At 35.3% G+C, this 15,410-nt stretch overlaps 1 protein-coding gene across 4 annotated transcripts in view; it reads left to right on the forward strand.

Annotated features, from left to right (window-relative positions):
* The window catches only part of LOC131942225 (low-density lipoprotein receptor-related protein 1), an 85,265-nt gene that overhangs the window by 11,634 nt on the left and 58,221 nt on the right, over window positions 1-15,410 (forward strand). For 2 of the 4 annotated variants that reach the window (XM_059301967.1, XM_059301970.1), the window contains exons 6-10: window positions 424-540; window positions 11,352-11,465; window positions 12,126-12,236; window positions 12,595-12,705; window positions 13,770-13,886. In XM_059301967.1, the coding sequence (XP_059157950.1) occupies window positions 424-540; window positions 11,352-11,465; window positions 12,126-12,236; window positions 12,595-12,705; window positions 13,770-13,886 (570 nt within the window). The remainder of the gene's footprint in view (window positions 1-423; window positions 541-11,351; window positions 11,466-12,125; window positions 12,237-12,594; window positions 12,706-13,769; window positions 13,887-15,410) is intronic. The other 2 variants (XM_059301968.1, XM_059301969.1) reach the window with 2 other exon arrangements.

Raw genomic sequence — 15,410 nt, forward strand, 5'->3', positions numbered from 1 at the left:
CCTGGTCTATATTATGATGACAGTGACGTTGAATATGAGACTTAACTCAGTGACATTGAAATTGACAGTGACAATGAAACTGTTCTAGTACGTTATGATGCACGTGGTGCCAAGGACAAAGACTTGCCGAAACGAAAAAAAACCTGTTTACTGGTGCAAAACTTGCGAAGTTTTTCTTTGCATCAGGTCCGGCAGTGATAACTGTTTTGAAAGTTATCACACAAAAGTGGACTTCTGGCGATGAACTAGTATGGCTAGGTATCAATAATAAAAAAAACAATTACTAAATGTAAATTGGTTTCTTCTATGTTCTATCAAAACAATAATTATGTGTTCGTTTTATATACATTGTACTGTTCAAACATTGTAACAAAAAATAAAGAATTTGAGAATCTTGCTGCATTGTTGTCTATCTATGATCAGCAACCTGTGTCGGTGACGCATTCCATTGCCCTATCACGGGTACTCAATGTGTATCAAAAGATCGTGTATGTGACAGCATAAAACATTGTTCTTTCAACGAGGATGAACAGAACTGTAGTAAGTGCTCATGTAATTTTTAATGTAATGGCATATCTATCAACATATCTATATACTACTAAAACTCAAGTTTATTTACATGTTTGAGTATTTATTTTTTATTTATTTTTTGTTAGAGCGTTCGGTTACAGGAGAGAATCTGCACTATGCGTAGAGCTATAAATAGTAGAGAACAATTTTTATTAATCACAAATTTATTTAGTGACGTTAATTAATGTATTGATTTATTTATTGGTAGATTAACCACACTAATTATAATAGTTCGGAACAATGACTTTACGTATAGTGAATAGTGACGTCACATGATTAGTTTACTTTTTCAACAACAATGGCGGCTTCCATTGAATATTTTGCTGCCCATTCGAAATTGTAACGCATTATAAAGCTAATTTTCTGTCGGCAATAGCTTTGGCGATATGTCCGTTTGCTATTTTTATTACGTTCCAACACTATATTAATTTTCAACAGTTCTTTTTATTTTAGTATACAATAAACTCTCTAGACATCTAGATCTTGAATGAAGTTATTTATAGATCTAGAATCTAGGTCAAACCAAAATTAATTATTTAGAATTAAAAAGCTTTTTAAAATCAGAATACATTATTGAGTTTCTTTATTAAACTACTTTAGTTCTTAAATAGTTGACATAAATCTTTGCTTTTTAGCTTCACCGATCAACTTTTTCGTTAATACAAGTGATTTATCCATCTAGATCTAGCTAGAGTGTAGAGTCTAGAGTTACGGCAAAATCTCGACTTAACCAAACCAGTCGTAGAATCTAGAATCGAGATAACTCTATCTAGACGAGAAAAGTTGCCCGTTGAGGAAGGATAAAACGGGCGCTAGGTTGATAGTGCTGTCTATTTTCTCGGTACTTTAAATTATACAAAATATAGTCATAGGCATATTCCTAAACCATGCACCTAATCTCATTCATGACAAAAGTCGCATTTAGAGTTTCTTGCAAAGCAACTCTACTGAAAGAAACAGTGATCGCATTTGTAGATCATACAAACTAAAGGAAGAATCACCGATCATCTTTTTCATTAATACAAGTGATTTATCCATCTAGATCTAGCTAGAATGTAGAGTCTAGAGTTGCGGCATAATCTCGACATAACCAAACCAGTCGTAGAATCTAGAATCGAGATAACTCTATCTAGATAATAATGAGTTTCTATACTAAACTATTTGAGACCTTCATTATTTTATATAAATTCATGCTGGTAGACAAATCATTTCAATGTAATTTTTCTTTTCAATTTACGTCTTTTTAATGTGAGGTATGGTTATTTTATGATGATAAGTGACAAATTTTCAAATTTATTCAAACAACGGTTACAATTGTAGGCACAAAGGCCTTTTTTCACATTGGCCGTTTAAACAAATAAAAGAATTCAATAACACATAGCAGTAACATAGCACTAAAAATGTGGAATAAAGAAACAAAGAAACAATGTTACATAGTTATCATACATAATGGGATAAAAAAGAGAATATAATAGATGAATGAGAAATGTTACAATGAGTCAGTTAGGTCATTAAATAATTTTAGTTTTAGTTTAGATTTGAATATATTTTCAGATCTAGATAGCTTTATTTTATTAGGAAGATTGTTCCACAAATTAGAACCAGAGTAGGCGAAGCTATGTTTTTGGAAAAAAGTTGAATATGGGTATGGTAAATTAAGACGACGATTTAATTTTATGTTAAAAGAAAATAGATCTGATGAGTAACAGGGGGCTGTTTCGTGGAATATTTTATATAAGAAAATTGATTTAATATATATTATCTTTTTATTTAATGGAAGTACTTTAGTTGTATGAAAAGAATCCAGACTACTAGACAAGCCAGTAACCAGTTTTTGTGGATTGCACCAGAAACCCACAGTTATCTAACTAGATAACAGGTAGTCTAGTACGTACAAATTCTAAACCTGTGTTTGTAGCAAACCCTTGAGCCCGCCCTATATCAGACATTTTAGTCTGGTCGCTAATATTGACGGATTCAAGTACTATCCTAATCGTAAGTCAGATGCGTGAAGACTTGAAACGAATCTGACAGTTAAAAGTGCCCAAAATTTTGCTCGCCCGTTTCGATCTATGTCGACAGAAAGATTGTCGACAGACTGACGACAGACTGGCAGAGAAAGCTTGTAAAAAAATTCATTAACAAAGTTAGAAAGCTTTTATGTAATAATGCACTAAAAGTAAAAAAATAAATGATTTTCTTTAAATGTGTAATAACAATAAGGAAAAGCGTGGGTCACTTTATTATCTATTGGCTACCTTTAATAATATTTAGAAATAGACCCACGATTTTTTTTCGGGTAGCTCAAGTAACAATATAAAAAGGATTTGTTATAGGTTTAATTAGAGGCCTATACATAAATTATATTCTGTAGAGTCCTGTAAAGCTGTAAAGCAGGACATGACTCCCTACCCCCCCCCCCGACAATTACCCTCCGATATTTTCCCCGACATTACATAACCAGGCAATTACTCTCTTGTCACATACTTGACTTACTTGACTTAGTCCTCTTTGCTCCTTATGGAGCATAGGGCCTCCACCATTTCCTTCCATTTCTTCCTATCTTCGGCTATTAATTTTTGACATCTCCCAAGACATCCCTATTGGCTTCAGTTCTTCAAGAAGACTCCGCCTCCAGGTCTGTCTTGGGCGCCCTCTCTTCCGCTTTCCCTGGGGGTTCCACTCAAGCGCTTGGCGTGTAACATTTGTGTGAGCCTTTCGCAGTGTGTGACCCACCCAGCGCCACTTCCTCCTTCTTGTTTGCACACCTATAGGCTCCTGCCTAGCTTTCCTCCATAGTTCCAAGTTCGGCACTTTGTCCTGCCATCTCAGTTTCAGTATCTGTCTAAGGCATCTATTCATGAAGGTCTGTATCTTTGCTGTGCTTGCCTTGGAGACTCTCCATGTCTCTGCTCCATACAGCAGAACTGCCTTGACATTAGAGTTAAATATCCTAATTTTTGTGGTAATGGAGATGGCCGAAATTTTCCATATGGGTCGCAGGACTGTGAAAGCGCAGCGGGCTCTATTAACTCTAGCGCGTATGTCCTCCTCTGTGCCTCCCGTTTTGCTGATCTTGCTGCCAAGGTAGACAAACTCTTGCACATCATTGTCACATACTTACTGTTCCAAAATTGGAGTTAGACATTTCCTCATATCGATTACAAATTGACACCGAACCTAATAGCCTACCAGTATTAAAAACAATCCTAAATTTTAAATAATATTAAGGTTAGGGCTAATGCTAGTGGTAGGAGGAAGGCTATGTCCGAATGTAGTATTATGATCGCTATCTGACAGCCGCAGATCTAGCGAACACCCCAGGTTCGTTTATGTGTAGTTAATGATCGAGATCCACTAGACAGAGTATGAACACAACAAATTACAACGTGGGCTCGTCAAACTGATCTAGGGGAATAAACACTATAACTATAATAGGGAAAAAATGCCGCTATAAAATAAGCAACACAAAATGGCGTCACACACACAAGCAGAGTTTCTTCCAGGCATCTCTTCGGGGGGGCGAAGCCCCCCCCCCCCGAAAACTTTTTACCGCCCCCCCCCCCGAACGAAATGAAATTTATATAATTTATATAGAAAATATATACTTTTAACAGTGTCCGCCCCCCCCCGAAGAAAGTTTACCGCCCCCCCCGAAGATTTCAAGTGCCCCCCCCGGAGAAAAAAGTCTGGAAGAAACACTGCACACAAGGCACTCTCTCTAGAGAGAGAGATCTAGATCTAGTGTCAAAAGCTGCTTTGAGTTTTCGTGTTCAGGGGTTTTTAAACAAGATCAAAACCAAGGGAGGTTACTTCAATGTCGAAAGACCATTGTCGAGGATTTACTAAGGTTCGAAACAACCAATTAAAATCTCATCACATGACGTGGCGGAGAAGTTCAGGTGATTGTACAACTCTCTCAAGGTCGATTACCTAAACCAAGAAACTAAATTATATAATGAAAGAAACACCTAAGTAGGTCACAGTAGCCGGAATCGCGTCGTTTTAGAATGCAATTTTATAACCGTGTTTATTTTGCAAAAACATATAGTATTTGTTATTATCATTCTAGATAGGAGGACTTTAATAAATTATAAACAAATAAATAAAAACTTCGCACGCTACCATTCTGCACAATTCACATTACTATTTTTTTATATCATAAAACAGCTTCTTATAAGTTTACGAAGTTTAATTATTCCAATCTATCTAACTGTCAAAGTTAGCATGTCTCTTTTTTTGAGTTTTCTTACAAACCCTTTGTACTAAATACACGATTTAACAATTCAATAGCAGTATTAAAAATAATTATCATTAAAAAAAGGTTTTAAAAACCCACGTTTTCTGATTGAACTAAAAAGTAGAAAATAAATACTATACATCACTATAACCCTTTGAGCCCTGGCCTCCCTGACCTAATTTCTCCTATTTCCTGAGCTCCCAGGCCCAAACCGATTTTCACTTATTTGCTTCTAACTTTGCCTATAACTTTTGAACCGTTTGAGATAATCAAGCCAAATTTGGTATCCAGATTCAGGATCAAACAACAATGCAGCAAGATTCTGAAATTCTTTGTTTTTTTTTTACAATGTTTGAACAGAACAATGTATATAAAACGAACGTATAATTATTGTTTTTATAAAACATAGAAGAAACCAATTTACATTTAGTAATTGTTTTTTTTTTTATATCTGGCCATACTAGTTCAACACCAGAAGTCCACTATTGTGTGATAACTTTCAAAACAGTTATCACTGCCGGACCCGATGCAATGAAAAAATACGCATGTTTTGCATCAGTAAACTTTTTTTTTCGTTTCGGCAAGTCTTTGTCCTTGACCCCACGTGCATCAGAACGTACTTGAACAGTTTCATTGTCACTGTCAATTTCAATGTCACTGAGTTCAGTCTCAAATTCAACGTCACTATCATCACAATATAGACCAGGAATATTATCTTCTTCATCAGAATCAATAAGTAGTTGTATTGCCTGAGATGCAGTCATTCTACTTCTTTTGTTGATATTTTTGTCTTTTGCTTCATTTTTTTGCACCAACTTTATGTGATAAAATCGACGGCTGTAGCTCAGCTTTTCGTTTCGGCGGCATTGCTACGAAATGTAATCACTTTCACTTTTCCTAAAAATCAATTTTTAAAATCATACTCCCGCACTCTAAAGACATATGCGCAGTCTTCTGCTAATTATATTTAATTAGACGGTATACCGGCCGCTAGGAATATGACGCTAGATCGTCGGGCAGGAAAACCGGCTTTTTGGACATATATGCCTAATGTTGAAGCCGGTTTACCGGCATGGCGGGCTCAAAGGGATAATGCAAGCGATCACTCTACTATAAGCGATGAAAAACGTGGGGCGCCGAAGTAAAAGTTTTTTTATCGGTCATTGTTAATATAAGATGTAAAAGTTATATTACTATTGATTAGATAATACAATTGACTTTTATTAGGGAGCTTGTAGAGAGTCAACAGTATTAGAAACTGTAAGAAAATCACGGCGCCCAACGTTTTTCATCGCTTATAGTAGAGTGATCGCTTGCATTATTGTGACGTATAGCATTTATTTTCTACTTTTTAGTTCAATCAGAAAACGTGGGTTTTTAAAAACTTTTTTAATGATAATTATTTTCTACTTTTTAGTCTTTGTCTGTTTGTTTGCATTCAAATCTTGCTATCGATTTTATCTTCTCGCATTCACTTTTTTTTTGGGTAAACAAAGACAACTCGTAAAAAATACGTGCCTTTTCCAATCGATGTGTTAGATTTGCATAGGTTTGTACACAAACACCGCGTGACCACTACTCAGTAAGCCTGAAGAGGGAAAGTACCGAACCTTGTTTTCATCAAACTACAATTACTGGGTTATGTCCCTTATTTTGGTACAAATCAATAGAAGTTTAAAATGATCAATAAAAGTTTTCCATGGATCAATTTAGTAATAATAATAATTGAATATTGTATTGCCATCAGAAACAAAGCCTCCCTGAAAATTTCATCGCGCTAGCTAGCTGGGAAGTACCCAAAATGTCGATCGCAAGATTTGATTGGAAAAAACAAATAAACAGACGTGAAAGCAAGTTAAAGAAAACGTGGAATAACTGTGCAGCGCACCAATTAAATGTAAATACACGCGCGCCTCGGAAAAATCACACCAACTACAATGCCGCCAGACCCCTCAATGCGGGGGGGGGGGAGGGGGGGAGGAAGCCGTTTAGGGCCCCACAGCCGACCATAATCCATTTTTTTAAATCGTAAAAAACAAAAATATGTTCTTGCATGTTTGACTTCATGGTTGTTTTATAAAAAGAATACTGGATTATCTTTATTCTATAGACACCGTTCCGAGTCCTCTTTCTACTGTATTCAAATACACGCTGTAGTCGGCAAAATTCTTTTGAAAATAAAAAAAGTCCATCGCGCGAGAGATCGCTAGATATTAAGACGACTTTTGCTTCTTTATGTCATTTATTAGGGGCCCACAATTATTTGTGGTTTTATAGTGTAAAATGTTCGTTTGTTGTATTGGTTTAACTACTATTCTGTATTATCCTGTATTCTACAAATAAGTAAAAATAAAATAATTACTATAATTTCGGTTTTATGTACGTTTACTTGTTTTTGTTTTACAAAAAAAATACGATAGTTAGCGTGTATAATTTGAACTCTCCCTTGAGTGTTTCATAATAGGCTTTAGGATAAGTAGTCGAGACCATCCCAAATTCATCACTGATGGACAGAAGCACTTCGGTGCTTTGTTGTCCCTTTAAAGTTTCTTTCTCTGTCATCCCTCCTCCTCCCCACTCTTAGCCTTATAAGTAGCTAATAGACAAATTAATCGTTTGCGAACTTCATAGCTGTACATTCTTCATTTCTGACACTTAATCTGACACTAGTCCGCGGATATTACTTAATTAGTTTGATGATTCTTGTTCATAAAACAAGGAAGGTAAGACTATTTATCTTTATCTTATTAGGAAATAAATTTCTTGAACATTTATAATCAATTAATAATACTAAAGGACGACATTTAGGGATGAGGTTCTAGCCTTTTGTGAGTCGTCAAAAAAGCATGACGTCATTTATGGATGTCCCTTAAATCAGAAGGTTTTCCTCCGCCTGAGCTGGGCACATACAGCTGTAAACGTGAACAACGTGTGCCTGTCTTTTATGCATTACTACACCATTCATGCTATCACAATGAAAATTTGGGAAGTTTTTGAGTACTCATAGACCTAACATTTGTTTTAAATGTGTAGTTGAGCGCCCCGAGATCCCAAGTGGCTATCTAAGCACCTGGGGTCTGCTTATTGGGTGTCCTGAACAGGTGTACTACTTGAATCAGCAGTCTCACTGCATTAGGGGCCTTCGCCGGTGGCCGTGTCCCAAGAGCCCCAGCGACGCCTCTGACACCAATGCCTTCGCCAATTGGTGTTTCTTTCACATTCAGCGTAAAGCGGGGCGTGTTTGTGTTAGAAAAAAAATATATACATGAGGTGTAGTGTGAAAGATAGCAAACGTTCAAACCACTTCCATGACTCATTTCCCTTTTTTAAATAGTCAAATGTGTGTGCCTTTAAGCACTTTTTAATAGATTTGCTTTAAACAAATTTAAAAAAGCAATTACTTTTCTTAATTATTATGTGTTTTTTTTAAAATACATAAAAAAGAATGACATAGTATAGAAAGGAAATGTACTTAAAACTAATAATATAAATATTAAAGAAATCACACAAAACATAACGCGAGAAACCATTACACTTATTACACATACAAAGCTTTCATGCTTCATATTATTTACACCGACTTGGGTTTAGGAAGCATTATAGCAGAAATATATTGAAACAGAGATTTTCTAAACAGACTAATAGCACTCACAAGTTGTTATTAGACGGTTAATATGACATTTCTTTGAATCTGGTATTTTTCCCGTTAAAACGATATTGAACAGCTTTGTCAAGAACAATTTTCATGCAACTGACGTGGGGCGCCGTGATTTTCTTACAGTTTCTAATACTGTTGACTCTCTACAAGCTCCCTAATAAAAGTCAATTGTATTATCTAATCAATAGTAATATAACTTTTACTTCGGTGCCCCACGTTTTTGATCGCTTATAGTAGAGTGATCGCTTGCATTATTGTGATGTATAACATTTATTTTCTACTTTTTATTAGTTCAATCAGAAAACGTGGGTTTTTTTTTAACTTTTTTAATGATTATTATTTTCTACTTTTTAGTCTTTGTCTGTTTGTTTGCATTAAAATCTTGCTATCGATTTTATCTTTTCGCATTCACTTTTTTTGGGTAAACGAAGACAACTCGTAAAAAGACAACTCGTAAAAAACACGTTGTGTGAATACGTTACTGACTAAACACATAGATTTGAACCAGTGTCGAGTGGGATAGCAATCGTGTGCCCAACCACTCGACCATATCGTCTCCCCCATACTGGCCACCAGTTGTTACGGTTGTTTGTACACAAATTACAGTTACTGGGTTATGTCCCTTTTTCCCCACGTTTTTACTACAACGAGCCGACCCGCGGCGTATCATACGCCGCTATTTAGTTGATTTATTTTCTACTTGTCAGTAATTCATAATTTGTGAATTCGACAGTACCAATGCTGCCACTGAAAATATTTGCTTTAAAACACTAACCCCCCCCCCTTCTTTCCCCTAACCCCGACCCTACACCCCCCCCCCCCCCACCCCCGTGAAAGCAGCCTCCTCTTAGTTACCTCCTGTAAGTATAAAGTCGGTTCAAACTAAATTATCTGCCCCTAATAGCCGTCACTAAACCTGGCTATACGGTTTGTAAACATTAACGTGACCACAGCTCAGCAGACCATGTGGGGGTGGGGTAGGGTTTTAGTGATAGTGATAGAGAGAAAGAGAGGGGACTGTAAGGAGGCGCTTGCAGCTTGTTTTCTAATGGCTCGCAGAGGAGAATTATATATATATATATTATATAGCGGTCTAAAATGCTCAATAAAATGTTTCCATGGATCAATTTAGTAATAATAACAATTGAATATTCTAATGTCATCCAAAACAAAGCTTCCCTGAAAATTTCAGCGCGCTAGCTAACTGGGAAGTGCCCGAAATTTCGATCGCAAGATTTGATTGGAGAACCAAACAGACGCGAAAGCAAGTTAAAGAAAACGTGGGAATAAAATACTTAAAAAAAACTTTTTAAAAAACCACGTTTTTCTTGTGGACTAAAAAGTAGAAAATAAATTTTTCTTTTGTGCTTCCTCGAGCTGTGCAGATTCTTGTGATGACTGACAAAAAACGTGGGTACGTTCACCATCGAATTTCCCGACCCATCTGCCCGACCCACGTTTTTTGTCAGTCATCACAAGAATCTGCACAGCTCGAGGAAGCACAAAAGAAAAATTTATTTTCTACTTTTTAGTCCACAAGAAAAACGTGGTTTTTTAAAAAGTTTTTTTTAAGTATTTTATTTTCTCCTTTTTAGTCCGTTGCTACACATGAAAAACGTGGGTTTTAAAAAAAATTTATATATAGTTTATTTTCTACTTTATCTAATGACTTGATTAAGTATGACTTTACTAAGTGTTTATAAATACACGGACTAAAAATCTTGAGCGACCAGGATTCTAACCTGGGTTGTCGCGGCCACAACGCGAAGTACTAACCACTATACGATCACGGCTAGCGCGCTCACATCGATTGTGGCCGAAGTAACTGTGTCAATAGGCCTCCAGTCTTGTCGGTATCTTTAGAAATCATGTCCTCAATTTTATGGTCCTTGGGGCGTAATTAAATTAAGCTAATTACGGTCTCTAATTGCTAGTTTTTATGATTGCATCTGAAATTGTTAGGCGAAAGTAGCCTGCATGCCAAATTTCAGATCTCTAGAGCAATCAGAAGTGGGCTAATTTTCGATGTCAATTTTAACAACAAACATCCAAACAAACAAATAAACGCGAAGCTGAGTTAAGAAAAACGTGTTAAAAATGAATTTGAATAAGCATTTGTTAGAGTATCGTCAAATACAAATGCATGTCCAAAATTAATTTTTTTTAATTTTTTTTTTTTAAATTGGCTTTTAAATAAAACAAGTTAATAACAAGTATAGTGACAATTTAAGCGCAATTTCCTTATGTTATCCATAACAATTTTAAATCGAGATAAATAATATATTCAGCAAATAAATAATGCAAAACAAGTAGTTTTAATTATTCAAAACAAAATAGAAAAAATATTTATTAACGAGATTTAAAAAAAATTGCGGACGTGTAGGGGGTATTTAGTTGTCGCGCTCTCTATATTGCTATATAGTACTGTAGTGTATTATGTATAATGTAATTTTAAAAACAAATTGTGACCGAACAAAAGGATATTTTCGAAAACATTTTTCGGCAATATTGTTCTAAATTATGGCAGGAATCTATTGGTAAATGTTTCAAGTCGCTAAATGGTCTGGTTGCCAAGATATGGGCCAAAAACTGCATTTTTTCGAGGTTTTTTGGCTTTTCCGGGAAATCCAGGAAGGAATGCAGGGAATTTATTTGGCCCACAATCATCCTCGGAACTTGCTTAACATATTTGCTTTCGGAACTAGTCCTAGATATTGCTTCGTTGAGGAGGAGATACGACTTAGATACGACTTAAAGCTGCGGACACACATCCAGAAATGACGAGTTAATAATTGCAATTGTCCAGTAAGGAAATTGCGCTAAAAAGCAGTTTTTTTTTAAATAAAACAAAACATTTTAATAATAATGATGTTTGTTTAACAGCAAGTTGTCAGCCTTACGCTTTTAATTGCCGCCAAGAAAGAACATGTATTGGGCTACACCAGAAATGTGACGGCACTGATAACTGTAAGGATGGATCCGACGAACAGAATTGTTGTAAGTGAGATAAACTGTAGTCAACCGCGTACGGAATTGTTGTGAAAGAGATGAACTGTAGTCTACCGCGTACGGAATTGTTGTAAAAGAGATGAACTGTAGTATACCGCGTTAGAAATTGTTGTGAGATGAACTGTAGTCTACCGAGTACGGAATTGTTGTAAGTGAGACTTACTGTAGTCTACCGCGTACGAATTGTTTTGAGACGAACTGTAGTCCACCGCGTACGGAATTGTTGTAAGTGAGATTTACTGTAGTCTACCGCGTGCGGAATTGTTGTAAGTGAGATGAACGGTAATCTACGGCGTACCGAATTGTTGTAGGTGAGATTTATTTTAGTCTACCGCGTACGGAATTGTTGTAAGATGAACTGTAGTCTACCGCACACGGAAGTGTTGTGAGATGAACTGTGCGAACAGCTCTTAAAGAAGGGGAGGAAGTAAAAACATTGCGGAAATTAGTTTCTATAACCTGGTAACACCAGTGATAATTAGTGCTATCGCAGTCTGGCTGGCTAATGAGCAAAACATTGAGTTTGTAAAATCTCATGGAAAAGAGAGAGAGGTGAGGGGGGGGGGCAGAGAGAGCATTATATTAATTCTGTATATGCGGAATTATTGTGATAATAAAATAACAAAATTTTCTGTTTCATTTACCCAGCTATAAGTTCTGAAGAAAGTTACACGTGTCACAATGGCACTAATATCTCATTTGATTTGACTTGTAATGGCAAAAGGGACTGCGCCGGCGGTGAGGACGAATACCGTTGTAGTAAGTAACTGGGTATAAGAAATCTGTGCTTAATATATAACTGTATCATGTGTTTTGTTCATAATCATAATGCATTTTCAACGTGGATTTTTAATCGGCAAACCCGTTTAATTCTAATTCTTGCATTAAAATGAGCTGTAGTCATTTTATAGAGCAAATAAAAACGTAATAAATTTATACAAAATTAAACAGATATATGTTTTGCAAATTACGTCGCAGCATGTGTCATTCGCGATTCAAATATTAATGTTTATTCTATGCAAAAAAATCATTCGTAGTTTGCTTCATTCAATTTTATTTTATGTTATGGCTGAGTTTTAAAACGCTAATAACTGAATGTATTTCATTTCTTCACTAGAAGGTTGTAATGATAATGAATACAAATGCCCCTTTAAGTTTTGCAAAGCACCTCCCATAAGGTGTAATGGAAATGTTGAGTGTTTAGATCTACTGGATGAATCCAACTGCTGTAAGTTCCTTTTGATATTTATCATTGTGATTTACACGAAATGCAATAAATGATATAGAAAAACACAAAAGTCAATCTGCGATTGCAATTTATAATATTTTAAAGCTTAGTTTGCGCTGTAGTGAAATTTCAATTTTGAATTAATTAAAATGCAAATCATCATCATTCCTTTATGGCCCCTGGTGAGCAAAGGGCTGCAACCACACATCTCCAGCGGACTTGATTTTGGGCTGCTCCTCTAATCTGTGCCCATGAGAGCCCAGCTGTTTTTGCAAAATGCAAATAGTCAATATAAAAAAAATGGTATAAAATGTTATGCATATTAAATTGTGTCTGTCTTTTGAAGCCACAAAAAATTAAAAATGAAAGAAATGAAAGCAGTTAATACTGTTTACTATAGTATATTTGATTGTAAATATATCAAATACACCTAGTTAACTGCATATGTGTATTTCTTATAATAGATTATTAAACAACTTTTTGAAAATTAAAACTAAATATAATATAAATAGCGTGCCCTTTCCCGCGTGTTGTCGGGGTCTTTTAAGAACGTCTGACGTAATATTTTAAGAAGGTTTCATCATTGCGTTACGATTCCAATATTTTACAATATTAAGATATTTTAATGTAAACAATGCCTACGTTGTATTTTATGGATCGTAGTTTAATAATGTGCTGACCCACCTATCCCTTATCACACTTCTCCCTTGTCTCAGCTCTCCCTCGTCCTACCTCTCCCTTGTCCTACCTCTCCCTTGTCCTCTCTCTCCCTTGACCTACCTCTCCCTTGTCCTACTTCTCCCTTGTCCAACCTCTCCCTTGACCTACCTCTCCCTTGTCCTACCTCTCCCTTGTCCTACCTCTCCCTTGTCCTACCTCTCCCTTGTCCTACCTCTCCCTTGACCTACCTCTCCCTTGTCCTACCTCTCCCTTGTCCTACCTCTCCCTTGTCCTACCTCTCCCTAGTCCTATCTCTTACCACTCTCCGCAACAATATTCTTTTTTTATTATAGGAAATTAAAATGCCGACATTAGTTGTTTCTTTAATGTCTATCTATGATCAGCAACCTGTGTCGGTGACGCATTCCATTGTCGTATCACGGGTACTCAATGTGTATCAAAAGAGCTTGTATGTGACAGCATAAAACATTGTTCTTACAATGAGGATGAACAAAACTGTAGTAAGTGCTCGTTTAGTTTTTTAATGTAATGGCAAATCTATCCATATAATATATATACTACTAAAACTCAAGTTGGCTTACATGTGTGAGTATTTATTTATTTTTTATTTATTTTTGTTAGCGCGTTTGGTTACAGGAGAGAATCTGCACTATGTGTAGAGCTATAAATAGTAATTAGGCAGAGAACAATTTTTATTAATCACAAATTTATTTAGTGACGTTAATTATTGTATTGATTTATTCATTCAATTGGTAGATTAATCACCACACTATTTATAACAGTTCAGAACAATGACTTTACTTATAGTGAATAGTGACGTCACATGATTTATTTACTTTTTTCAATGACAATTACGGCTTCCGTTGAATATTTTGCTGCCCATTCGAAATTGTAACGCACTATAAAGCTAATTTTCTGTCGCTATAGCTTTAGCGATATGTCCGTTTCCTATTTTTATTACGTTCCGACACTAATATCAATTTTAAACAGTTCTTTTTATTTTAGTATACAATAAGTTGCTCTAGACTTCTAGATCTTGAATAAAGTTATTTATAGATCTAGAATCTAGGTTAAACCAAAATTAATTATTTAAAATTAAAAAGCTTTTTAAAATCAGAATACATTATTGAGTTTCTTTATTAAAACTACTTTATTCCTTAAATATTTGATATAAATCTTTGCTTTTTAGCTTCACCGATCATCTATTTCATTAATACAAGTGATTTATCCGTCTAGATTTAGCTGGAGTGTAGAGTCTAGAGTTGCGGCCAAATCTCGACTTAACCAAACCAGTCGTAGAATCTAGAATCGAGATAACTCGATCTAGATAATAATGAGTTTCTATACTAAACTATTTGAGACCGTGTTTATTTATATAAATCTTTTTTTGTTTAGCTATGGAATTGGCTAATTTAAGATAAAATTTAATTTAAAAATACTACATCTAGGATCTATTCACGTAAATCAAGTTTCTTAAACAGAGTAAAATTTTTATATGGAGCACAAAGTGTCATGACGTCATGAGCCTAGATAGCTAAGGTGATAGTGTATTTTGTTTCAATTTACATCTTTTTAATGTGAAGTCTGGTTATTTGTGATGATAAGTTACAGACGTGATGTCATTTATGGATGACCCCCGAAACCCACATTTATCTAAATAAATAACGGGTAGTCTAGTATACTACTAAAACTCAAGTTTGTTTACATGTTTGAATATTAATTTCTTTGTCCGTTTGGTTACAGGAGACAATCTGAACTAAGTGTAGAGCTGTAAAATAGTATTTAGGTAGAGAACAATTTTTTTAGACACTGTTAATCACAAATTTATTTAAAGACCTTCATTAGTTTATTGATTTATTCATTGTAAGATTATCCACATTAATTATAAAATCTCAGAACAATGACTTTACTTATAGCGAATAGTGACGTAACATGATTTATTTAATTGTTACCACAATAATGGCGGCTTCCATTGAATATTTTAGTGCCAATTCAAACGTTTAGAGCGTTCTAAAGCTAATTTT

The sequence above is a fragment of the Physella acuta genome, unplaced genomic scaffold (assembly GCF_028476545.2).
Source record: "Physella acuta isolate Inbredline_101_S28 unplaced genomic scaffold, ASM2847654v3 ptg000396l, whole genome shotgun sequence".
NCBI classification, from domain to species: Eukaryota; Metazoa; Mollusca; class Gastropoda; family Physidae; genus Physella; species Physella acuta.